The sequence below is a fragment of the Penicillium rubens genome (genome assembly GCF_028828025.1).
Source record: "Penicillium rubens strain IBT 27055 chromosome Unknown utg000003l_segment0_segment0, whole genome shotgun sequence".
In the NCBI taxonomy this organism is placed as follows: Eukaryota; Fungi; Ascomycota; class Eurotiomycetes; order Eurotiales; family Aspergillaceae; genus Penicillium; species Penicillium rubens.
In genome coordinates this window covers 5505949-5530118 of record NW_026890601.1, presented here as the reverse complement: position 1 = coordinate 5530118, position 24170 = coordinate 5505949, and the positions used below count along the sequence as shown (strand labels likewise).

Here is a 24170-nt window from a genome sequence, read left to right as displayed (position 1 = left end):
GCACATGAAGCAGTTTATTGAGTATTATGTAGTCTCTTTTTCAATGAAAACAATAAGTTCAATGGTCTATTGTGCACGGAGTACCCGGTAAAGATCTGCGCATTGTTATCTTAGCGTCCACGCGGGGAAGCATTGAGGGAATCTGCCAGCCCTAGTGCTGTTTTGGGTTGGCGGTGAAGAAATGTAATTTTCCGGAGTCATTATCATCTGTCCGCAGTTATATCATGAAGAATGATCCCCAAATTCGTTGACCCTTATTAATTCACGTCTTATTACTGCAATGTCGCGTCGTGGGGCACCAAAGGGCAAAAAGCCTCCGGGCACCGAGTTTACTTGGGACGCTGACCCTGGCGGGGAGCCAGACACAGCTCCAACACCGTTATACCCTGTATGTTTGCTTCTTGGCCTGGCTCTCCAGGAAACTGTCCCCTTTCAATGCGCCAATCTTCATAATGTCGAAATCCACAGAGCCTAACTCTCTCTATCCTCAGAAATACACTGTCCCCTTTGCTCGGAAATTGAGCCCCGCAGAACAAACCCAGGTAGACTACTACCGGGAGTTACGCGAAAGCTTTCATGAGGGCCCCTTCTACTCCGTTCTTGATGCATCATCTTCCAGCGCCAAAAAAGGCAGCGCCGCACGCGCCAACTTCGACGCTTTCCATGGCATGCCCACTTATTCCGGCCGTTATCAAAGGAAACGGCGCACCCTCCCCAAGATCACCGGACGATCTTATTGTAAGCTCTTTCCTGTTAGCGTTGGTTTTTCTACCGCTGTGGATTACTGACTTCGCATGCTTTGACTGTTCAGTCCTGAAATTCTTCCCCCGCGAGCTATGGCAAACCCTCCAGCCAAACTTCCGACCAGACACGTCCCTGGATGGCTACCAGGCCCAGGCTTCAGTCGCCGGAGTGAAGCGCGGTTTTGAGGACGAGGAAGACGAAGCTGGGCCTGTGAAACGCACGGCTGCTGGGGAAGACGAAGAGGAAGGCGACGCAGATGCAGACGAAGCCGCATTGCTTGAGGGGGATGATGAGGAGGAAGAGGAGATCATGGACGATGACTTTTCTGAGGATGATGACGAAATGGGCGGCGATTACAACGCCGAACAGTACTTCGATGATGGTGAAGATGATATTGGTGATGAAGACGGTGGGGGCGGCGGCGGCGACGATGAATTCTGAAAAGCAGATTGACGATACCCTTTATTCTTTCAATTTAACCTTACAATGTTTACTCCAAGTGAGACGAGCAGCTCGTAACTTCCAACTCTTAAGGCCTATTAGGCAGTATACAAGGGACTTAGTTCGCTTTGAGCCAACAGCCCCAGAGTAGATATTGGCCAATAACATAGGATACCTCGCACTCGTCATAACTATATACGCACCACCTCCATTAGTCCCTTTGACATGCTTGTTCAACTATGGAAAGTATGAAAAGCACATGCCACGTATCCAAGGTTTCATCCACACTTCTTAGACCTACTTTTTCAGCATAATATAAGCACAGAATTAGATTATCTCCCTCAACACCTATTCTTCACAGAACAATGCATCCATCGCACACTGTCAACTCAGGTAGGCGGTATATAAGGCGGTGGGTGTTGGATAAGATTGATTGGTCTCTGGGTGACGTCAGCCGATTTTCGGAGGGGCACAGCAAGAACTGTTCAGACACTTCCACACCAGAGCACAGAATGGGCGACAGCCAACGTCCACGTCCCTTAGAACGGTCCGTGCTCATTTTATATGGCTCAGAAACGGGGAATGCGCAGGAAGTGGCTGAGGAATTGGGCGCCTTGACCGAGCGGCTCCGTTTTGCGACACATGTATCTGAGTTGAATCAATGCAAGCCGGTATGCACTTTTCTGTAATGACAATGACCCTCTAGAGGCCTAATACCAATGGATAGGAATCCCTTTTTTCATACACACTCACCATATTTGTGGCATCGACCACTGGTCAAGGCGATTTGCCGGTCAATGCGCGGTCTTTTTGGAAGTCGCTCTTGCTGAAGAAGCTACCTGCTACCTTTTTGACAGGCATAGACTTCACTTGTTTTGGGCTGGGGGATAGCTCGTATCCTAAGTATGAAAGTTATTCTACTGTCGTGGGTTTCAACGGCTGATTGTGATAGATTCAATTGGGCGATACGCAAGCTCTATAAACGACTACTACAACTTGGTGCAAATGAGATCTATCCCACAGGTGAAGCAGACCAGCAACATCCAGAAGGGTAAGTTTCCTGACCCCTCACCTTGGATACCTGTTCACGGCTTACATGGCATGACACACAGACTCGAGGGAACCCTCCTACCATGGATGACGGATTTTCGAAAACATTTACTGGATAGACATCCTCTTCCTGCTGGACAGCGCCCGATCCCAGACGATGTGCGCCTCCCACCAAAGTGGAAGTTGGAATTGGTAGGGGGAGATGATTCTGTCCCAATGCCCCAAGTCGCCGTCTCAAGTAAACATCAACCTTCTACGGATGAATATCCGGGGCTACACCATCTTGACCATGACTACCGACCCATCCCACATGCTCTATGTGCGACGTTGACTGAAAATCGGCGTGTGACTCCAAAAAAGCATTGGCAGGATGTGCGCCATATTACCTTGACCATTCCAGACTCTGTCTCTTACGTTCCGGGAGACATGATCGCCATCACACCGAAAAGCTCTTCGAATGATGTTCAAACACTCATTGACTTGATGGGTTGGAACGACCAGGCAGATCGACGAATCCGTCTCGTTTCAACAGGAGATATTCCATCGCCACCACCAATTCTTGGCCTCGACTCATATCCCAACCTCACCCTCCGTGCCCTCCTCATAGACTATCTCGATATCAAAGGGATACCCCGCCGATCGTTCTTTTCTGCAATCGCACACTACACCAACGATGAAATGCACAAAGAACGGTTACTAGAATTCACAAATCCCGAATATCTCGACGAGCTATGGGATTACACGACACGCCCACGACGTAGTATACTTGAGATCCTGCATGAGTTCGACACTGTCAAAATTCCCTGGCAACACGCGATATCTGTTCTCCCGGTCATGCGCGCCCGTCAATTCAGCATTGCCAGCGGCGGAAAGCGCAAACAGACTGCTGATGGTAATACACAATTCGAGCTGCTCATTGCCATTGTCAAATACCAAACAGTTATCAAGAGAATCCGCGAGGGGGTCTGTACCAAATATCTATCCGTCCTCCAGCCAGGTAGCACCCTCCGAGTCCAGCTCCAGCCCGGCGGTCTCAAATCTTCAGTCCAGCAACTGACCGCAGCAACCGTGCTCATTGGACCGGGCACTGGAATTGCGCCCCTGCGTTCCATGCTCTGGGAGAAAGTGGCACTTGTGAAGGCTTACCGCGAGGAAAACCCCGGCGTCAACCCGCCGATCGGGCCTACTATTCTCCTGTATGGCGGCCGAAACCGAGAATCTGACTTCTTCTTTGAGAAAGAGTGGACGGAGCTCAGCAAGCTCATCCCCCTACAGGTACTTGCCGCTTTTTCGCGTGATCAACAACGCAAAATCTACGTGCAAGATACTGTGCGCGAGAACTTCCCTCTCTTCTTCCGGGTGTTGCACGATATGCAGGGATCTGTTTATATTTGTGGTTCTTCGGGTCGCATGCCTCAAGCTGTGCGCGAGGCTCTCATCGAAGCCTTCCAACATGGAGGAGCTCCTTTACCAGGGCAGCCTTTCACCCGTTCCCAGGCCGAGGGCTATCTCATTGGCATGGAGCAAACTGGCCGCTACAAACAAGAAACTTGGTGACCGGTATGAATACTTAGCTTTGACCACAGCTGAATATGGGATATTTTCCATGTACTGAACATATCAGCAAAGTTTGAAAACGTACATAGGAAGGTCGCCATCTACGACGCAATCCTATTTGAAGGTTTAGACTAGCATGGCCACCTTGGGTTTAAGTCTATCATATGGTGCACATCATTGTCTCAAAAATGTGTCTATCTACAACCTGCCTAGTTACTATGTAGGTAGCTAGGCCATGATGACGTCGGCGCTCTACCCTTTTTTTTTTTGACATTCACCCCGAGTACTTGGTATTTAATGCATCTCTATTCAACAATAAAATACCGCGTTTTGGTTGAGTGGTCCAAGACGATTGACCAGAACCTTGATGATCAATTCCGTTCGCGGGCGTCGCAGCCCTCTTTTTATTTTTGTTTTTGTTTTTTACTTTTCTTTTCAGCTCATCCCAATCCATTTTATGCCATGGGGAAGTAGCCTTGTTGGGGCATAATTTATATAATGGAGAGGGCAGCGAAGCTGTTGAACAGTTACCTATATAGTTTATGACTAAGTCGACAGATCACAGCAGGGTTTCCTTCTCAGTCTAGTCAAATCAAATGCAAAGACAATATCCATTATCACAATATATGTAGGCTGTATGGTTAACCTCGGCAGGTTCGGTGGTGTATGTACGGTGAGGAATTGCGGCCATCAGCAACCTTATACTATATACTCCCATAACTAATTGCCGTCTTGTTCTTTCCCATTGGGCTTACCCATGTGTCTCTTTCATTGTCCTTGTCGTTCTAAAGTTAAATTGCTGTGGTGGCCTTGAACCCCTGTTTAATTTGATATTGACTTATGAACAGAAATGGTTATATATTTCTAGTCAGGTACGCTACATGCTACAACTTACTTCGGTGCTCTAGTGCTGTAAAACCCTTGCTGTCCTATTTGACCGGGGTAGCCACATTGGTTATCACGGTCTACCAGGGGAGCAAGTGTACAATGAAATGCACCATGAATGGTTGATGTATATGGAAGAAAGAGATAGTCAATCAGTAGTATACATAACAAGAGCGAGCCAAAAATGGTAGGCTAGGTGACTTCGAACCGCACTCACTAAAAATCAATATTTAGCAACGCAAATATCACAACGATGCTGAATACCACGGTACCTGCAGACTTACACCACATTGATACTCCTTCTCCGATCCCAAGCGCTTGTTGTTATGGTGGCCGCAAAAAAGTACTGTGCTATGAGGAGTCAGTGGTGCGACGAGGGTTAAACTCGGGCCGCGTCGGCGTTTTTGATTTCTTGGCACTCCGTCACCGCAGGCTTTCTCCCTCCGAGCCTCCAAACTTCCTTACATCAACTCATTGGCCGTTGCTCGACTATTGATTACACAGAATGAGCGGCCTAAGGATATTGGTTCCCGTCAAGCGCGTGATTGACTATGCGGTAAGTCAAGCACCCATTCATCATGACCCCTCCAAGTGCAGCTCCGGGCGACCGACGCTCGGAGCTGGATCTCAACCGACGAGGGTCATGGAAACCGCCCGCCACTCACTGTGGGATTAGAATATCATGACTGACACCCCCATCTGAACCAAATAGATCAAACCCCGCATCAACAAAGCCCAGACCGGTGTCGAAACCGCTGGTGTCAAGCACTCGCTGAACCCTTTTGACGAGCTCTCAATCGAAGAGGCTGTCCGCCTTCGCGAGCGCAAGGGCCCCATTAAGGTCGAAGATATCCTCGCACTTTCCGCTGGTGGCCCGAAATGCCCCGATGTCCTCCGCACCGCCATGGCCATGGGCGCTGACCGAGCCTTCCACATTGACGTACCGGACAAGGGCGACGGCGGCCCGGAGCCGCTCACCATCGCCAAGATGCTGCAGGCCGTCGTTAAGGAGCAGAATGTGAACCTTGTGTTGTTGGGTAAGCAGGCCATTGACGGTGACCAGGGTCAGACTGGTCAGATGCTTGCTGGTCTACTTGGGTGGCCCCAGGCTACGCAGGCCAGCAAAGTTGATATTAAGGATGATGCTGGTACTGTTGAGATTACCCACGAGGTCGATGGTGGTGTTGAGACTCTCCGCGCCAAGCTGCCTATGGTTATCACTACGGATCTGCGGTTGAACGAGCCGCGGTACGCTAGCTTGCCCAACATTATGAAGGCCAAGAAGAAGCCCCTTGAGAAGAAGACACTTGCCGATCTTGGTGTCGAGGATACACGGCGGCTGAAGACTCTGAAGGTTACTGGTATGTGTTTTTGGTGGTTCTGCTATTTTGTTTGTGGGATTGAGCTAATGTTCTGTAGAACCCCCGCCACGGAAGGGTGGTGGCAAGGTCGAGGATGTCGATGGCCTTGTCTCCAAGCTTAAGGAGCTTGGTGCGTTGTAAATGCGCTAAGCTTGTTCTTGATTGCACTGCGTTTCTATACCATTGCCTTTGGAATGTTTACCCCACTAGACTTGGATTCGTCTTGCACATTTCTCCCGCAGTTTCTGATGGCTATGCTGCGTGGCGAGGCATGTGTGCATGTATTGGATACTAGATCTTCATATAAATGAAAAAAAAAAAAAATTCTTTATAATTGATAGTTTGTACTAGGCCCAATAGTTCCAATCGGTTAGCATTGTGCTCGACTATGTTGTAGGCATGCTTTCTGTACGCATCTACAGTCATAGTTTGCAAGGGGCCACACTACTGCAACATCGTGGGTCATAATCCGCCACAGCGGCGCTAAGTGGCTAGATCTCGTCTACGGTCTAGGTACTAGCCACCCCATATCGGTATGGCCATACATATATGTATTGCTCTTTCGGCCCAACCTTGGATGGTCACTTTATTGAAACCTAGCAAAACTACCCAATCGGAACTCTATAGCGCCCAAGATACATCTCAGCCCGAGGCAATAATATACTTCAATTATCAGCCACGGAGCCCAACTCTCCCCGATTGGCTGTGATGAAATGTTCCGAGAGCCTCACAGCCTGAAGGACTTTCTTACGGATTAACTAGCATTGCGAAACACCAAGTAGGCAAGACTAGAGCACATAGTTCTCGAGTTTCCCTATCAGGCCAAGTACATTAGCGTATTTGGGTTATGAAATCAGCACAAAAGACGATCTTGCATTATTATACTCTGGGGATGCACTAGATTTGCGCTGGCAACATTTCAGCTGAATGATATCTAATATCGAATCGCTCTAGTACAGATACGGAGTAGTTATAAGGAAAACCGAGCCGATGAATGCGGACATTGCCTATAGCGTGGTGGATCTGCTCAGCCTCGATTGAGCTGTCATCTATGGGATCCACTGGGGCTTGAAGATGCAACCCAAGTCAAAGGGAACAGATCAACAATAACAATGTGTTTCATATGGGTGTTTATCTGTTAGAATGGAATACGGAGTAGATAAAAAAGTTTAAGCAAATGCCTTGACACGCGTTCTAGCCCTGGTCTCTTCTAGCCCTGGAGACCAGGGCTTTTTAATTTTTCCAGGTGGGGGTGTGAGGTATGTGATTATCTGGACTGGTCATTTCTGAGAGTCAGACGTACAAGATCTCAGATAGTATTCCAAATGTAACAAGCAATAGTATCATAAGTAGAATATTTTCTATAATAGTATAGAGTACTCCATATACATCGATACATTACAGTATATAACAAAATAGAAGGAAAAGAAGAGAGAAAAAAAAAAAAAAAAAAAAAAAAAAAACCAGCTGATCCATGGATGATGACATTGCCTCGAACCTTGGAACCATGGAAGAGCATAACGTTTTTGTTCTGGCCCAGGCCCTCTTAAACTCTTCCGTCTCCGGGAAATCCTTTTTATCTTTACCTATCCTCGTCTATAATCCGGTACATTCCTATGAGTATACTTTCCATACGTTCGCAAAACACATTCCTCCCCGCATTCCTGGGCTGCAACCGCAGATCCCAAATCTTCGATCTAGCTGCAAACATTCCCGATCACATTAAGAATCTGCCGGGATTCATGTTCGCGGCGTAAGTCGTGTTTCAGATACTGCCCCGTGTATAGATCTCGCCCTTGTTCAGCCTTTTGCGGCGCGGAGCGCATCCAACTTTTTGCTACTTCTTGAATTACCCTATAATAGCATTATAGTCTCTTCTATCTGACAGCCATTCGCCATTCGCCATGGCCCCAAACCGGTGGGAGAAGACCAAGAGCATTTCGAAAGAGGGCTTCGATAAAGCATGGGACACTGTCGACAAGCTCGGCGGCCCAGTCAACCGCCTATCGCACAAGTTGGGCGCCGAAGCCTTCTGGCCTATGACAATCGACAAGGAAGCCGATAAAGCCGCGCGCATCCTGCGCAGCTTCTGCAAAGATGGCTTCTATGCCCCCGATTCCTCAACCGGCACCGATGAGAATGGCAAGATCAATCGCCCCAAGGGCAAGCAGCGCGTTATCCAAAAGATCCCAACACAAGTCCTTAAAAATGCCAAGGGAATCGCCATCTTCACTACTATGCGTACAGGTTTGTGGATGAGTGGCTCTGGCGGTAGTGGCGTGCTGATCGGTCGCCTCGCCGAGACCGGCGAATGGAGCCCGCCATCTGGTATCATGTTACACACGGCGGGAATAGGCTTCCTCGCTGGCGTTGATATTTACGACTGCGTGGTCATCATAAACACATACGAGGCGCTGGACGCATTCAAGAAATTCCGCTGCACGCTGGGCGGCGAGGTCAGCGCAACCGCAGGGCCTGTAGGTGTGGGTGGTGTCCTCGAATCCGAGGTGCACAAACGCCAGGCACCAATATGGACATATATGAAGAGCAAAGGGCTATACGCAGGCGTTGCGGTTGATGGTACGATCATCATTGAGCGAACCGATGAGAACGAGCGCTTCTACGGCGAGAGGATATCCGTCGACGAGATTCTTTCCGGCAAAGTCCGACATCCACCCCGTGAGCTAGAAACCCTCATGCAAACCTTGAAGGCCGCACAGGGCGACTCTGACGTCGACGAGAGTTTCGTCCCGCCATCGGGCGAAACACCTGGCGATCTGGAGCTGACGGAAGACGGGCAACACATCTTCGGCGTGCCTGCTGCTGACGACCCTGATCCGTACGGGGTGAAGGCGCTGGAAGCGGAGGGGCTTTTCATCCGTGAGGCCGGCACGAAAGCGAGGCCAAGCTACGAGACATTTGAATTTCGGCCCAACCTGGACAGTCCTGTTTATAGCACTTTCTCGCGGCGCAGCATGGATAGCTCGCCGCGCAATAGCTGGCGTGCGAGTGTGCAGAGCTCCAGAAGTTATGCCAGTGTCGACCGTGGCACGCAGACAGATGATACCCCATTAACTGAGCCTACGTCAGTCAGCCGTGCGTCTTCTCGCAGCGCGAAGAGATCGTCTCTTGGCCGTCCACCGATGGATACCTGGGATGAAGATGAGGACACACACTGGGATACGATTGCTATCCACGGTGATGAAGAACACGTTAAGGTCCGCCAATTGGAGGGCGAGGAGGCGGAGGATAGGAGAGCGAAAGCGAGCGCCTGCGAAGATACACACGACGACCCCGAGTTTGAGGATGACGACGAGCACTTTGAGATCCACGAGGTTGGCAATGCCACGGTCACACCAAGGGAGAGTGTCCCGGCCTCGCCCACGAAGGTGAAAGACCAGACGACAAACGGTGACACCAAGCGTACATCGCCGAGCTTCACCCGGGCTCGTCTGGTCACAATCCCGGCTCGCACTCCACCTACCTTGCCCCCGCGGCACCCACGACACGTCCCGGGCTCTGGCTCAAGCCGTGCCTCGTCATCGCCTACGGCGCTCTCGTATTCAAGCACTAACACCTCACCCACGGACGTCACTGAGGCGGAGAATCTCGAACATTTGGACAAATCCCCTAAGGCGCGTCCATCGCCGGAGATGGCCAAGACCACTCCTGATATTCCTACTACGAGCGAAGATGAGGAGTTCGTCGACACAAAGTCGGAGGCCCCTGCTGAGAAGGACGAGTTCCACTCTGTTAACGGCGAGTCGGAGACTGAGGATAATGTTATTACCCTCGGAGACCATACTGGCACCGAGACCGCCGAGCAGGAGAGCGAAACGGACAGAGAAGGCGAGAAGGGAGTCGAACCTGAACAATCTCCTCAACTCCAAAAGACTCCCGATGTTCCCAAGCTCGCGCCCAACATCGAGGATACCCCGGAGGTAGAAGAGACCCTCGACAAGATTGAAGCCAAGCTTGAAGCTGAGATCAACCAACCCGAAGGCCAGAAGTCTGAAAAGTCATATTCACAAACTGACCGCGAAGTACACGACGAGTCCCCTGGTGGGACTAAACTCGATACAACCTTGCCCCATGCTAGGGCTGAGTGATTTTACACATCTTGATTAACAACCTTTTTGCACTTGCCTTGGCTTTCTCGATTTCATCTTTTTCTCGATGCACACCTTGCCACGATACCTCACAACGTCATGTACACATCTGACCCATTTGGGGGCTCTTGGGTCATCCAGTCTCAGTCCCCTCTTTCTATACCTCTACCATCCCCCGTCCCTCACCTCCAACCAAGAGTTTCATGTTGTTGGTTTTCTGCCATTGATTTTAGCGTGTCTGCATTTTAGCGAGTGGTGGTATTTGTTTTTTTTTTCCCGCTGGGTCAGGTCGGAGAATGGGTCTTTGGGTTCCTTGCCCTTCATTTGGAGAGCTTTCGCTCGAGTTGCATTATATCCTGTTTCCCGGACTTGGAATACACTCTTTTGTATATTTATCTTTGGACTTTATTTTCCACTTTAGTCGGTTAAATTGTTTTACATCGATTATCTGGCACAGTTCTATTAAATGGTTATATGTAGTCTGTCCCTCTGAACATTATCCCATGGGTCCGTATATTGTACATGCTGGTGCCATGGTGCCTTGTCGCCTGCAACTTTAGACGTTCGTTTCTCTCCAACCTTTCTAGTTTGACATTTTGGCATACTGCTGCCATTGAAGTTTTGCTATCGGAGGACTGGAAAACAGCCCTGACTGAATTAGACCTCATGTCAAGCACCTATAACTTCCTGCGAATCTGTTATGCTTCCTCACCGAGGAAGGGAAAACTAAAGTAGTCCTATATATAGCTCTTAGAAGCACTCAAGGATGCTTGAGTTCCTTTTGCCGACTCCCCTCATTATTGGGACAGATAACTTATGGCAATTTAGAAGAGCATAGCATCTTTCTCTTAGAAACAGCTTGACTAGACCACATAGACCACCTTTGTATAGCTGCGTCGTATTGCTGATACTGCTTTTTACTGGAATGCTCCTGTCATGACAGAAAAGACTTCTAGAAGTGGGAGGTATTTCGAAGACACTGAAATATGTAGATGTTAAATTGAGTCGATGAAAGACGGGGAAAAATGGACAGTCGATAAGAGAAAATGACTAGTAATATGTTAAAGAAGATAATCAGTGAAGCTGTTTGGCCATTGGTAAGTGACTCAGTTCTTACACTGTCGACTTTTCCCTTCCTCTTTTTCACCATCCATCTCTCCGTCCATTCTCCATCCATTATCTTCTCACTCAATCCTCCCCCCCCACCCTCCAAAACCATCAAGAGGTTCTAACTCGATGTCTCGATGTTTAGTCCTCCAACTACTTAACCTTTGCAAACCTTTCATCTTTCATATAATATCACGGTTTGAGAGAACCTCGAGCACTCCCTCACTTCAGTCCTACCAAGTACGATCTCTCCAAGCGAGGCTTCGGACTCTCTCGGACGTCATTCGAAGCACAAAAAGAAATGGCTCGAAATTCTGTGCGAAGCAAGAAAAGCGACATCACAAAGTAAGTATCGTGGCTGAAACCTTCGTTTACTGCTGCTAATTCAACTCAGAATCCAAGGACCGACAGTCACAATCACAGTCGGGCCCTCAAAGTCGCCTTTTCATATCCACAAATCACTCATCTGCACATCTTCACTTTTTTTTCAAAAGGCTATGTCCGGACCGTGGAAAGAATCCAAGGAGCAAACTCTTGAGCTCCCGGAAGACGACCCCCAGGCATTTGCGCTATATTCACACTGGCTTTACTTTGGCAAAATCCCAGTGATCGACGAAGGAAACAATAATTACAAGGAGTACTATGACCTTGTCAGCTCATATGTGCTCGGGGACAAGTTGCTCGACGTCAAGTTCCAGAATTCAGCTATCGATGCAATAGTCGAGAAATGCTCTGCGCCTGATCCTCACGATGGAAGGTGTTATTACCCCTGTGCGTCCGTGGTCAGTTATTCTTACATCAGTACGACTGAGTCTGCTACAGTTCGAAAGCTATTTGTGGACATGTATACGGATACTGCGGAAGCCGGATGGCTGATGAGAGAACTTCCAAAGGAATTTCTCTATTCAGTGGTTGAAGGTCTTATGAAGAAACGGACCGCCCAAACAAAGAAGATTAAAGCATCCGAATATTATGTGAACCCCTCTGCGAATTGACTCGGAGGGCCTCAAGGATCTTGTGATCCGATTCCAGGTCTCTAGGGCTATTCAAGTATGGAAATTTAATCATTCTCAGCCGGATTTTCTGATTTCATTCAACTTCCAACTTCATGAATTATCTTTGACTCAGATGAGGCAACGGGATTCCCAATGTCCAATGCTTGTATTCTTCTCATTCCTTGAAATTCGTAGCCTATTGCTTTGACGCACTCGTGCACAAGTGCGTGCTATTTCCGTCACGGTATTCGGAGCTACACATTGATAACTGTGTGTGGCTAAGTTCCGAACAACTTTGGCTTAAGAATCGAGTTTACTGTGAACCAATGTGTTGTGACTTTTACTATCTCTTTTCCTAGCCAGCCTGCAAGGCAAGGCTACCTTCTTGTGTCTCAGTTCTTGTTGTCCTTGATTTAGCATATTACCTTACGAGTATCTTGTTGTAATTGCTAGTTAGATCTGGCTTACTTAGGACTCCTGGTTAGTAATTATAACCATGTCAAGGATTCAAGCTATTACGATAAAATATACGCCTCCAGCAAGCGCAGGCGCGAAAAGGCCAACTGCCCGATCGATGGTTATTGCGGCATTCCACATCTTGAAGAATAAGCCAATCAAAACCAATCTGCGAGAAGGACTGTGGATAGTGATGCTCACTCCTGAGTCTCGACCAACATGGAGGCAGCTTGAACAATTGCCGTATTTGGTAAGTCCTCTCTTCCATGCCCAGGTGGCGTGATGATGCGACTATCTCTGGCCTTACTATGGCCTTAACAATAACTGACAGATTCCTTCTTATAGTCCGCAGTTTTATGGGAAACGTTAGGTGTGTCCACCGGAATTGCGAGTCGATCGGCTCTTGTCGCACCTAATGAAGCATTGGTCTACAAGAATCACACCATTCCTGCCGGAGTATGTGAAGCCACTGCTAGTAGCTCCAATCCCGGAATTTATGTTGACATGATCAAATGTAGACTCCTGTCAGTGAGAGCAATTACTTCGTTTTCACGGACCCCGAGATCTTCCCCGATCCGCACACCTTCGACCCAGACCGATGGTTACATGTCGCTGCGAAAGGCGAGCATCTAATACCCCGATGAGGGGAATGTCCGTGTGCAAGCTACTGTCACGAAGGTGATCGAGGAGTGGTCATCGGAATGCAATGTTAAATTTCAAATTCCAAGGGAAAAGAGCCCAAAAGAAAAGAGGATACTTGTATTATGACCCACCGAATGAGTGGAAGAATAGATGCTGTAACAGAATTGGAGATACCTCATATACCTACCTAGGTAGGTAGCGATATAAGAATACCCAAAAGGGAAAGAGTTATCTCCGCGTTAAGTCCGAAAGCTTGTGCAACTTCCAAGGCTCATTTTGGGAAGGACCTGCTCAACTGCTCAGGTGACTCCTTATTCCATTGGTACGTCCAAAGGACACGTCGGAGATTTCATCTCTCTTTCATCGCATCAAGGTTCCATCCAAAATGCCTTCGGATAGCCACATCGAAGCGGGCCTCTCCCTCATCGACGACAAGTCCAAGGTCCTTGGCTTGACCATTGGCAGCCATGAGAACGTGCAGCCAGGGACATGGCTCCCCCGCAAAGGTACGGACTGTTTCATTCCCATCACTTCCCTCTCCCCAAAGCCGTGTGACAATTGAAACAAGAACTCACAAAAACCACAGCAGCTCAAGAGCCTCCAAAGCTCTCCTTCCCCGGTGCCAACCCCTCCAGCACCTATCTAGTCGTGAGCTTGGACATTGACGCACCTTTCCCTTCCTTCGGCATTCTGAGCCCCATACTCCACTGGATACAGTCCGACATCAAGGTCACCAGGGATGGTGCGCTCGAGTTCGATGCGCCCTTCATCGCCAATTACATCGGCCCTGCTCCCCCTCCTATGAGCACACCCCATCGGTACATCTTTCTCCTGTACGAACAGCCTGCGGACTTTGATCTTAAGGCCCATGCACCTGCTGGTGGCAAGAAGCTTAGCAACTCGAATCGCATGCGGTACGATCTTGATGCTTGGGCAGAGGAGGTCAAGCTTGGTCCTGTCTTGGCTTTCAACTATTTCACCTGCAACTAGCTGGATCTTTATCTGTTCTAATGAAATTGCGGCTTGATGAGTTTCAATGAGGAGGATATGGCGTTTCTTATGGGGACAACCTGATCTCACTAATTTCAGCTAATGGATGTTGCTATGCTTTGATCAAATTAATCAACAGCTCTCAATTTCTCCTTTCTCCACGTAAGATGCTATACTGTAAATATTAAGGAACATCCACATGTATCTCCTCTTGCTTCTAGTATTTGGCAGTAATAGATGCACAAAGGGCTTCTCGACTTCTCGACTTCTCAACTTCTCAACGAGCCACTGTGAATTTGCTAGATGTTTTCGGGTAAGCTTGTACCCCCCAGCCTTAGGCTTCAAAGGAGAAGTCCTGGGGCTTGAAAGGTGCGTCTTATGATGTCTTTGTTGGTTGTTGTTTGTCTGACAATGTCATTGTTACAGTACCATCAATAGTTTAAAAGGGTGACCCAGTTCTCTCACGATGATGTTCTGGGTTTAATTTTGATACTTTGTCTTTGGTTCTCTTTTGGATTCCCCCATAGAGCCCTCATAGAGCTTGAATTAGTGGGGATCTTCTCTCATCGGCAAGGATGGCTTCTAAAAAGCCGGTAGACAAGCTGGCCGATAATCTGAAGGGTTTGGTCATCGGTGCAAGTGGTACAATTCCTGGATATCAACATGGTATGTTCCTACTCAAGTCATAGCAAAGTCGTATTGAATAGAGAGACATATCCTAGATATCATTTGATGAATGACACCTTGTTGCCTAGGAGAAATCAAGCGGATGGTCGAAAAATGTGGTGCGAAGTTCGCATCGATGAATATCGGCGACTGTACTCACCTGGTGACAACCGAGGAAAATGTCAAGAGGAAACTGAAAAAGAGTTAGTGGTATCGAGTTTCGCATCTGACATAGGCGTCAACTGACAGGTTGGTTTCATTTCAGTCGATCAGGCTGATAAATTGGAAGGATGTCAAATTGTGAACATGGATTGGTTACTCCAGAAGATCGCAAAGGATATCCCGAAGAGCGTCCAGGAAAAGATACTCGGGCGAGAGAAGAATGCGGACATTGAGCCCAAAGGCAAAAAGCGTGCGCGAGAATCTTCGCTCGGGGATGACCAAGGCAACTCTTCAAAGAAAACGAAGGATGAAGACCAGATCAAGCTCAAGAGTATGATCGCTTTGGTTGACGAAAGATACCCAGTACCGAGTAAGTGATATATGTAGTATTTCTTTTTTCTTTTCTTCTTTTTCGGAGGCTTGAGTGTCTGACGTTTTGTTCCTTAGGTAGTACGCTTTCCGTTTACCAGGACGACGCGGGATTGGCATGGGACGCCACATTGGTCAGATCTGGTCAGAACAAAGCAGTCGAAGTTTCGCGCATCCAACTTCTCGTTCATGGCGAGTCGCAGACGTTCCACACGTGGGACTTGCAGTACGAGTTTGGATCAGCGGAGGAATCAAATTCGATTGGAAAGGCAGGAACCTTGGACTCGGCCAAGCGTACCTTCAGGGCGAAGTTCAAGTCACACAGTCATCTAGCCTGGAAAGACCGACATGCTATTCCCAATGCTAAAGGCTGGATTTTCCTCGGAACACATCACAGGGAGGCTCCGATCTTCACGAGCAAGACCACCCCGTTGCCCGCAAGTGTTGAAAATGTTTTGAAGATTATATTCACATCAGGAAACTTGCCGAACTACCTCCGCCTGCTACACACTCGCGGGCGCAGCGTTTTGATTGAAAACAAGGTGGATAAGAAGAAACTCCTGGTTGGGATTGCGGTTTTGGGCAAGCTGATGGATCTCACCAACCCTCAGCTGGCGCCTGTCTATAGTTCTAAGGCGAGAAAGAGGTTGTGCACCATCTACGAAAGGCTGATTCTCACAAATTTGACTCTTTCAAACACAAAGGATACCGTCAGGCAGGAATTTGAATCCCTCGATCTCTTACTCAAGTTGCGCGATGCCAGCGAGATTCTGGAAAAGGAATCCCAGTCTTCTTCGTTGGCCATGAGCCAAATATCCCAAGTACTTGGTCTGGCAAAGATGACCCCAGGTACATATCCTTCGTGCCTCTCTCTCTCCCCCCCCTTTCTGGGTTTTGAGTGCTATGCGGAAGAGAAAAAAGACCAATCTGACCTTTATCCCTTGTTGACAGTGAACGAGAAGTCGACAGAGTTCAAGATGCTCCGGGACTACTTGGAAAAATCATCCAGTTCCAAACACCATTATCAATTCAAGGCAAGCTGACTCCAAATTGTAGAAGTAAAAACCCAGTCTAACGCTTTCACATCCTAGGGGGTCATCGGCGTGTTCCGTCTCGAACGTCCTGGCGAGGCAGAGCGTTTTACCCAGTGGGAAAAGGAAAACCTTGCTAGTGTTGGAGACCGGCGACTTCTGTGGCATGGCTCAGCATCCAGCAACTTTGCAGGGATATTGAGTCAAGGACTGCGTGGCGATGGAATTGTCAGTATCGGTGGGAAGAACTTCGTTTCTGGGGTATACTTTGCCGACATATCCACCAAGTCTGCGGGATATTGCCAACAGAAAGGGGAAGCCTTGATTTTGCTGTGTGAAGTTGAGCTGGGCAAATCCTCGGCCCTTTCAGTTCACCATGTTGGTGGCACTGTCCATACGAAATGGCGTGATGCTGAATACATCCACACAGATTTCAAGGGGTTCCGGGTGCCAGATGTTCGCGTCGGAACGACTGCAGGTACCGGCTCAGGCTTTTATCACAGTGAGTACGTCGTAAAGGACCCAGCACAGATTCGTCAACGGTATTTGTTCCATGTCAAGGTTGTTTGAAATGTCAAGGATTTTAGGGAAGACGCTTGAGGGATTTGGTTTGGGAAAATTGAGAACTACAGAACGTTGAACTTTTCCTTTCTGAATGTATCTGAACCTATGCTAGTGCAATACAATTCCATATTCTCCATTACGTCCCGTAGTAGATGGTTATGTGAATGATGTTGTATAGGCATAAGATAACTAGGGCATTAAATATCAGGTGGTCTTGTCTTGGCACTCCCCGAGGTCCCCGCACCCCGCTTGCACTTGGGATCTACAACCCTTGGACATCCATGGTCTTGTAGCTCTTCTCTTGGGTTTTTCTTTTGCTGCCCACAATTTGTTCAGGTCATGATTTACTTGTGGACCACCGCATTGGCAGTAACTGCTGCGGCGCAGTATTTTCCGCCCGTACCAGATGGGTTGAAGGTAGTTGAATCGCAGCATCAAAAGGGAGTAAAGATTTCATACAAACAGGTGCGATTCTCTCCGAAGTTCCTATTTATAGGTAAAATGGTCAATTATTTAAACTCCGATACTGATAAATTGTACAGCCTGGGATCTGTGAAACAACCCCAGGGGTGAGATCATATTCGGGTTACGTCCATCTACCCCCAGGCTCTCTGGACGATGTGAATGTTGATCAAGACTACCCAATCAACACTTTCTTCTGGTTTTTTGAGTCTCGTCATAACCCAAAAAATGCGCCACTGTCCATATGGATGAATGGAGGCCCAGGAAGTTCCTCAATGATTGGCCTCATGCAGGAAAATGGCCCTTGTATAGTCAACGAGGATTCTAATTCCACGGAGCTCAATCCTTGGTCCTGGAATAACTATGTCAATATGCTATATATTGACCAGCCGAATCAGGTCGGCTTCAGTTATGATGTCCCGACTAACGGTACCTTCGATCAAGTTCAAGGTGCCTGGGACTTGTCGGAGTGGATCGGGGTCCCCAGACAGAATAACACTTTCTACGTCGGCACGACAGCTAGCCAGGATAAATCGACCGTAGCTAATAGTACTCAGAACTCCGCACGGTCACTATGGCACTTTGCCCAGACCTGGTTCACCGAGTTTCCACATTACAAGCCCCATGATGAGCGGGTCAGCATCTGGACCGAGTCATACGGCGGTCGCTACGGCCCGTCTTTTACTGCCTTCTTCCAGGAACAAAACGAAAAGATAAAGAATGGCAGTATAGATACCCCGGGAGAATCACACTACATTCACTTAGATACACTGGGCATCATCAACGGCTGCATCGATCTCCTAGTGCAGGAACCGACATATCCAGTAATGGCATACAACAATACCTACGACATCCAGGCCATTAACAAGACCGTGTATAATCTCGCCATGGACGCATGGAGTCGCCCTGGTGGATGCAAAGACCTGATCACGCACTGTCGCGCGCTGGCCGCAGAGGGAGATCCGCAAATGTACGGGAACAATGAAACCGTCAACAAAGCGTGCCACAACGCCGACAAGGTCTGTAGCAATAACGTCGAAGGTGCATACATAGAGTATTCAGACCGCGGCTACTACGACATCACCCACAGGAATCCAGACCCTTTCCCACCGTCCTACTACTTAGGTTGGCTGAACCAGCACTGGGTTCAAGGCGCACTGGGCGTCCCCATCAACTTCACCGAATCAAGCAATGGTGCTTACAACGCTTTCAAATCTGTCGGAGACTATCCGCGTTCCGACGTGCACGGCTACCTTGAAGACCTGGCGTACGTGCTCGACTCCGGTATCAAGGTTGCTCTCGTCTACGGTGACGGCGACTATGCTTGCAACTGGATCGGGGGCGAAGACGCCAGCTTGCTCGTTAACCATGCTGGTGCTTCTGGATTCCGGTCTGCTGGATACACGCCTCTGCGCACGAACTCCTCGTACATTGGCGGCCAGGTCCGGCAGCATGGCAACTTTTCTTTCACTCGTGTCTATGACGCTGGTCATGAAGTCCCTGCCTACCAGCCACAGACTGCATACGAAATCTTCCACCGTGCGCTCTTCAATCGCGATCTGGCCACAGGCAAGATAAATACGGCTCGTAATGCCTCTTATTCCACACAGGGACCTCCATCTACTTGGCATATTAAGAACAAGGTCCCGGAGAGTCCAGATCCCGTCTGCTATATTCTTGCTTTGGAGTCGACATGCACTGAAGATCAGATTGCAAGTGTGGTCAATGGCACAGCTGTTATTCGTGATTATATTGTTGTGGGTTGAATGTTGAAGTAGACTTATGCAATTCCTATGCAGATCAGGGCCCAGCATAGGAGACATCAAGGGAATGAGGGGTTGTATTACATTTAGATAACTACTAGTTAGTGACGCAAATAGGACCAAGACTTCCATTACTTCATTGCTACCTGGCACTTGTCTGACTATATACACTCCCTTCCGTGAACATGTATAATTGTCGTTGATCACGCCGAGTCACTCATTTTCTCCTGCAAGAACTCTAGGGTCACCGCATTTGCCTCATCTGCCACAGGCAGACCGGGGAACACAGTAAAACCATGAGTGGCACCAGGGTATATTTTAACGATAGCCTCGCCACCGGCAATGCTCCACTTGGAACTCATCAAGATCGTGTCATCAAGTAACGGGTCATCCGTTCCGCAGAGGAAGAGAGCGGGGGGCAACGATGTTCCGGAGGCCGCAACAAGTGCCCGGAGGTCCTCATATAGTGGAGACACAGAAGGAATTTTGCGCTCGGCGGTGCTCATTCCCGGCACATACGCGCCGTTGAACCGCTCTAAGATTGCCAAATTGATCATGAGGGGTTTGGTGGAAGCCGCCACCGTGGGAAGCCCGAGGGTCAGATCAAATAATCCGTAAGGAAGAACGATACCCGACAGTTTGTAAGATGGCCGTGACCGTATTAGCTGTAGGGCTGACAGGGTGGCGAGACAGGCCCCTGCTGATTCTCCACCGAGAAAGCGGAGGGGAGCGCCGTACTCCTCTACCGCGTGGTCCACCATGTACTCGGCGGCATCAATAGCATCGTGCACGGCAGCCGGGTAGGGGTTTTCCGGGGCCAGACGGTATCCGACTGAGATAGCTGTTAGCTGGCACTTGTTGGCATATTCTCGGAGGGTGCTATCGGAGCTGCCGAAGACGTTAGTATTTATGCAGGTCGGAGGGGAGGAATCAGTGGATGGGGTAATCTCACTGTTTGTGCGTTGCGAGCACGAAGCCACCCCCATGGAAGTGCAGGAAGATGCCTTTGCTGGGCTGGCCATTGTCGGGCTTGTAGATACGGATGGGGATCTCACGACCAGCGTCGCGCGAAGGAACAGTGCCGTCGAGAGCTTCTGGGAGATAGACGGGCTTGGGTAGCGGTGTTTGACCAAGCTCCCGCATCTCACGATATTTTTCGATGCCTACCTCCCACCATCGGGGGCCATTGGTGGAGATGTTTTCTACGAGAGCTGCGGCTTTCTTTGTCGATTCCGTGATGTTCTCCGGGCGGAACTTGGAGATGTCAAGGGTGAAATCGCTGGTGATTGGCATTGTGAAGGGAATTCTAAGATTGATGATGAGTCTTCTAGATGAATAGTGTGAATACGAAGAGAAAATCATTCAGCACGAGGCTCTGGGGCCTATTGGTCGATTTATCTAATTTTCTCTCGGCCCCCACGCCCACCTCTCCTCCCAACCCCTGTCAGGGATGCAGGCAGCAAAGGAGCTACGCAAGCGCTATTGTGACCTTTAGGCTAGTGACGAGGATCCCCCCAGGCAGCCGCAGCACTTACTCGGGCCTTTCCAAGCTGACTTCACGGCCGCCGGCCGCCGACCTGAGAGCTATTCTTCGACACCCAGGAAGGATGATGAAATCATGAAACCAATATTCGATAGCGATCTCATGGAATAGTAGCAGACCATTTTAAAGGAAATATATTGTCTGGTAGTATTATATAAAGGGAATTGTTAACTTGAACCAGGCCCCTCCCCTCCTCCCTGCCTGAAATTCAGTCACCGCCGTTTTAGTTCCAATAATACTGCCGTATGTTCTGCCAAACCAGAGTTTTCTGCCATGTATTCTGCCACCACTATAGGAATTCTGGTTTACATGGTAAAAAAACATGCAATTTAATCAGAAGGAATCATACATTTCTGTCAAATTAAGCATTTGTGTACTTGATACATTGATATCTATCCTTTTCAACCTCGACGCACGCGTTTTTAGCCCCTTCCACGTCCCCATCCACGTCCTCCGGTCGCGGTATCACCACCAACACTCTCAGTGACAGTTGTATTAGCTCCCTATCCTCGTCCCCGGCCTCGTCCTCGTCTTCGGCTGTCCTCCTATAACGAAGGACCTCGGTGTATAGAACGATCTTGGGTTAACGGATCCGGGGAAGACCGGTTGCTGGGTGATGGCCTGGGTGCTGGCCTAGCGAGTCCTATAACATACATGAGACTAAAATGACTTGTTTTTACTATGCGTTTGCGTACAAATTGCAGGTATCTGCGGTCGTCCTATAGTGTTGGGGGGAGTAGTTTGGCTCAAAGGCGGTGAGGAAGGCGGTAGGAAGATATTTGAAGTAGTGGATTACCCGGTTAGGGAGGCGGTGACTAAATTTTCAGGCGGGGAGATTTATCCATTGGGAGGTCAAGTTAACAATCCCCTATATAAAACACCCCTTCCCATTATCACTTCCACCAAAATTTCCAGCAGAAGAAACCACACCGTAATGAGGACGGTTACTGAAGTAGTCGCCCAACTGGCTGCTCAAGAGCCAGATCACATCCAGGAGTATCATTACCTTGTCCCAACTAGCCAGGGCGGTTGACTACGTTTCGCTTGGATGAAGCGCGACTTCGACCCCAGCAGAAAACGAGACTATGAGGTATACAGGGATTAGCGACACGAGTTATCTCATAATAGTTTATACTGCAAGGAAGATTGGTACAATGTCCTCCTGAAATTGCCCCGTAACTCTCAGGATACCCAACTCTCTTCGCTGTGCAAGAAATCCCTTACATCCGAATTCGCCGCGCAGATGCAGGCCTTAGCCATACACCCGTTTGATTTCACTCCTGGATGGGATTTGGCAACGTGAACATGCATTAAAAGAAACGTACTATAATTTTCGCCGGCCTCGAGAGGATGTCTGTCACTGCCTATCCTATGATCTAGCGGGTCAACGGGTCTGCAAAAGCGGCCCCAGCTCAGATAAGAAAGCTCCACCCACCAGGGAAACCTTTGTACACATAGGTGCATAAAGAACAGGTATTCATTCTTCTGTAACTGAGCTCTTGTGTGACTGTGTCCTCGCATGTTCAGTATTCAATACGCTCTTCGCCCGCCAAGGCACAGATCTCGAAACATACATATGTACCTGATCGGCCGGTTGCGTGACGGTTCGGCCAATTTGAGACGGTCATGACACATAAGTATGTGTCTCACACTTCAAACAGGATGGACGGACTGGGGGATTTCACAAGATGCGACAGCCCTATAGGTGTTGCATCGCATGCAGGTTCGCGTCATGTGGGTTCGGCCCGAGCCGTTGTGGCACCCGATTCGACGGACGGCAACTCTGAAAACTGGGCCCCTGTGCAGGTAGTTCGAAGGTTTTCGTCTCCTAGTTGTCTCGACGTAAGGTGGCTTGAGTCTCGGACATGGTCCTTTGTGTCTGGATACTTGTTATGTTAGCAGGGTGTCCATCGCCAAACAATGTGGCAACACAATGTTATCCTGGTCGTCTTCAAGTATAATCCTGTTGGTTTTGATCCCAGCAGAATACATAGGCCCAGCAGAATAGGGAGCATACCTAGGTAGTCATAGAGGAGAAGGTTAAACGGTTCTCTTGCCGTATTCTGTTCGACGGCCACAATGGTTGAAGTTGTCTTATGAGGCATTCAGAGTCGTTCCAGTGGCCCGATTCGATTCGAACAGGAGCTCTCTTCAGGGATGCATGCGTGGCCTGGGGGTACTCAATCCAAATTCCAGTGAATGTATTGAGCTATGAGCTATCCCGCACCCCCAGTCCATTGCTGAAAAGTCACACAAAGCAGGCGCGAGACGGCAGGAAGCTCTGAGTGACAATCTGTCAAATCATTATGGGACTCCCTCGTCAATCGGTCCATGTCGGCGAGATGGCAGCAAGGGTATTCGATTCAACAAGGCAAGGGCTGTTTAGCTGAGGTGGCAGGATATTCCAAGTACTGGCATATCTTCTCATTAGATGGGAGAATCAATCTTTTAGTGCGAGTCAAGCATAAGACAACACTTACCTAAGTCATGAGGCAGAGATTGAAACTTGAAGCAGAAGGATATATTGTATGTAACTATCTAGAATGTGCGCTGGGGCTAAAACTCCTGTTCAGAGATATACTAAGCTGTGATATCCTGAGGCTTATAAGCAGGAGACCCCCACCCATCAGGTGCCTTCCCTGTTTGTCGTCCCCCACCCCAGTTCCTTCCTGTCCTTCAGCCACTGGAAAAAAATATAAATACCCCCTCCCCCCCCCCCAGATTTTCTCTTATTCTTCTTTTTTCTCTTCCAACTCCTCCCCCTCCCCCCGCGTCCCTCGGCAGGTGACGGTCCACTTCAGCTCCAGAATCATATCTCCGACATATCGTTTCTGTTGTCCAGTGAAGGATACCCTGAGGGCACTGATGCATCTTTGCTAGGGTCTAGTTAAGGCTGTGTGACACGAAGTACGTGGAGCGTGTGTCTACTATAACCTCTCATGGAAACCTAAGATTCTCTAAGAACCTAACGGAGCTCTTGGGAAACCCTTAGGAATCTCTGAGTAACTATATTAGGCCCTGGGCTTCACCTCTGGCGGAAACACACCGTACTTTTCTAGGCTCTCCATTGACCAATATCAGGAGATCGATCTGAAGTGCCACTTAGGTACGTCTCTTCTCTCTTTATAGTCTATTTGTGTGTTTGTTACTTACCTAGGTACCTTCCCCTCCCCCCCCCCCCCCCCTCCCCCTCCCCCTCCCCTTCCCCCCTCCCCCTACCCAGTTGCACGGGTCCTGTGTGCAACACCTGGACAAGACTTGCACCTTTACGCG

The 24170-nt window shown here is 48.9% G+C and overlaps 10 protein-coding genes across 10 annotated transcripts; 9 read left to right on the top strand and 1 right to left on the bottom strand.

Annotated features, from left to right (window-relative positions):
* Positions 1-280: 280 nt before the first annotated feature.
* Positions 281-1185, top strand: N7525_008329 (DNA-directed RNA polymerase III subunit C31; the record flags this gene model as incomplete). The annotated part of the gene is made up of 3 exons (XM_002568762.1): positions 281-388; positions 492-738; positions 812-1185. The coding sequence occupies 3 exons, from the start codon at positions 281-283 to the stop codon at positions 1183-1185; spliced, it is 729 nt and encodes a 242-aa protein (XP_002568808.1).
* Positions 1186-1697: 512 nt separating this feature from the next.
* Positions 1698-3792, top strand: tah18 (NAPDH-dependent diflavin reductase; the record flags this gene model as incomplete). The annotated part of the gene is made up of 4 exons (XM_002568761.2): positions 1698-1856; positions 1913-2088; positions 2138-2236; positions 2298-3792. The coding sequence occupies 4 exons, from the start codon at positions 1698-1700 to the stop codon at positions 3790-3792; spliced, it is 1929 nt and encodes a 642-aa protein (XP_002568807.2).
* A 1390-nt stretch (positions 3793-5182) lies between these two features.
* Positions 5183-6179, top strand: N7525_008327 (electron transfer flavoprotein subunit beta/FixA family protein; the record flags this gene model as incomplete). The annotated part of the gene is made up of 3 exons (XM_002568760.1): positions 5183-5233; positions 5390-6038; positions 6097-6179. The coding sequence occupies 3 exons, from the start codon at positions 5183-5185 to the stop codon at positions 6177-6179; spliced, it is 783 nt and encodes a 260-aa protein (XP_002568806.1).
* A 1763-nt stretch (positions 6180-7942) lies between these two features.
* Positions 7943-10147, top strand: N7525_008326 (lipid-binding SYLF domain-containing protein; the record flags this gene model as incomplete). The annotated part of the gene is made up of 1 exon (XM_002568759.1): positions 7943-10147. One exon carries the CDS (start codon positions 7943-7945, stop codon positions 10145-10147), a length of 2205 nt encoding a protein of 734 aa, XP_002568805.1.
* A 1408-nt stretch (positions 10148-11555) lies between these two features.
* Positions 11556-12249, top strand: N7525_008325 (BTB/POZ domain-containing protein; the record flags this gene model as incomplete). Its single annotated transcript, XM_002568758.2, has 2 exons — positions 11556-11599; positions 11649-12249. The coding sequence occupies 2 exons, from the start codon at positions 11556-11558 to the stop codon at positions 12247-12249; spliced, it is 645 nt and encodes a 214-aa protein (XP_002568804.2).
* A 496-nt stretch (positions 12250-12745) lies between these two features.
* Positions 12746-13349, top strand: N7525_008324 (uncharacterized protein; the record flags this gene model as incomplete). The annotated part of the gene is made up of 3 exons (XM_002568757.1): positions 12746-12955; positions 13051-13161; positions 13224-13349. 3 exons carry the CDS (start codon positions 12746-12748, stop codon positions 13347-13349), a joined length of 447 nt encoding a protein of 148 aa, XP_002568803.1.
* Positions 13350-13732: 383 nt separating this feature from the next.
* On the top strand, positions 13733-14337 carry N7525_008323 (YbhB/YbcL family Raf kinase inhibitor-like protein; the record flags this gene model as incomplete). The annotated part of the gene is made up of 2 exons (XM_061214363.1): positions 13733-13853; positions 13934-14337. The coding sequence occupies 2 exons, from the start codon at positions 13733-13735 to the stop codon at positions 14335-14337; spliced, it is 525 nt and encodes a 174-aa protein (XP_061068794.1).
* Positions 14338-14912: 575 nt separating this feature from the next.
* On the top strand, positions 14913-17135 carry N7525_008322 (putative poly(ADP)-ribose polymerase PARP; the record flags this gene model as incomplete). Its single annotated transcript, XM_061214362.1, has 5 exons — positions 14913-15003; positions 15093-15206; positions 15269-15535; positions 15613-16355; positions 16626-17135. 5 exons carry the CDS (start codon positions 14913-14915, stop codon positions 17133-17135), a joined length of 1725 nt encoding a protein of 574 aa, XP_061068793.1.
* Positions 17136-17468: 333 nt separating this feature from the next.
* Positions 17469-19357, top strand: cp1 (putative carboxypeptidase S1; the record flags this gene model as incomplete). The annotated part of the gene is made up of 2 exons (XM_002568754.1): positions 17469-17594; positions 17672-19357. The coding sequence occupies 2 exons, from the start codon at positions 17469-17471 to the stop codon at positions 19355-19357; spliced, it is 1812 nt and encodes a 603-aa protein (XP_002568800.1).
* A 200-nt stretch (positions 19358-19557) lies between these two features.
* Positions 19558-20716, bottom strand: N7525_008320 (alpha/beta hydrolase; the record flags this gene model as incomplete). The annotated part of the gene is made up of 2 exons (XM_002568753.2): positions 19558-20242; positions 20307-20716. The coding sequence occupies 2 exons, from the start codon at positions 20714-20716 to the stop codon at positions 19558-19560; spliced, it is 1095 nt and encodes a 364-aa protein (XP_002568799.2).
* Between the last annotated feature and the right edge of the window lie 3454 nt (positions 20717-24170).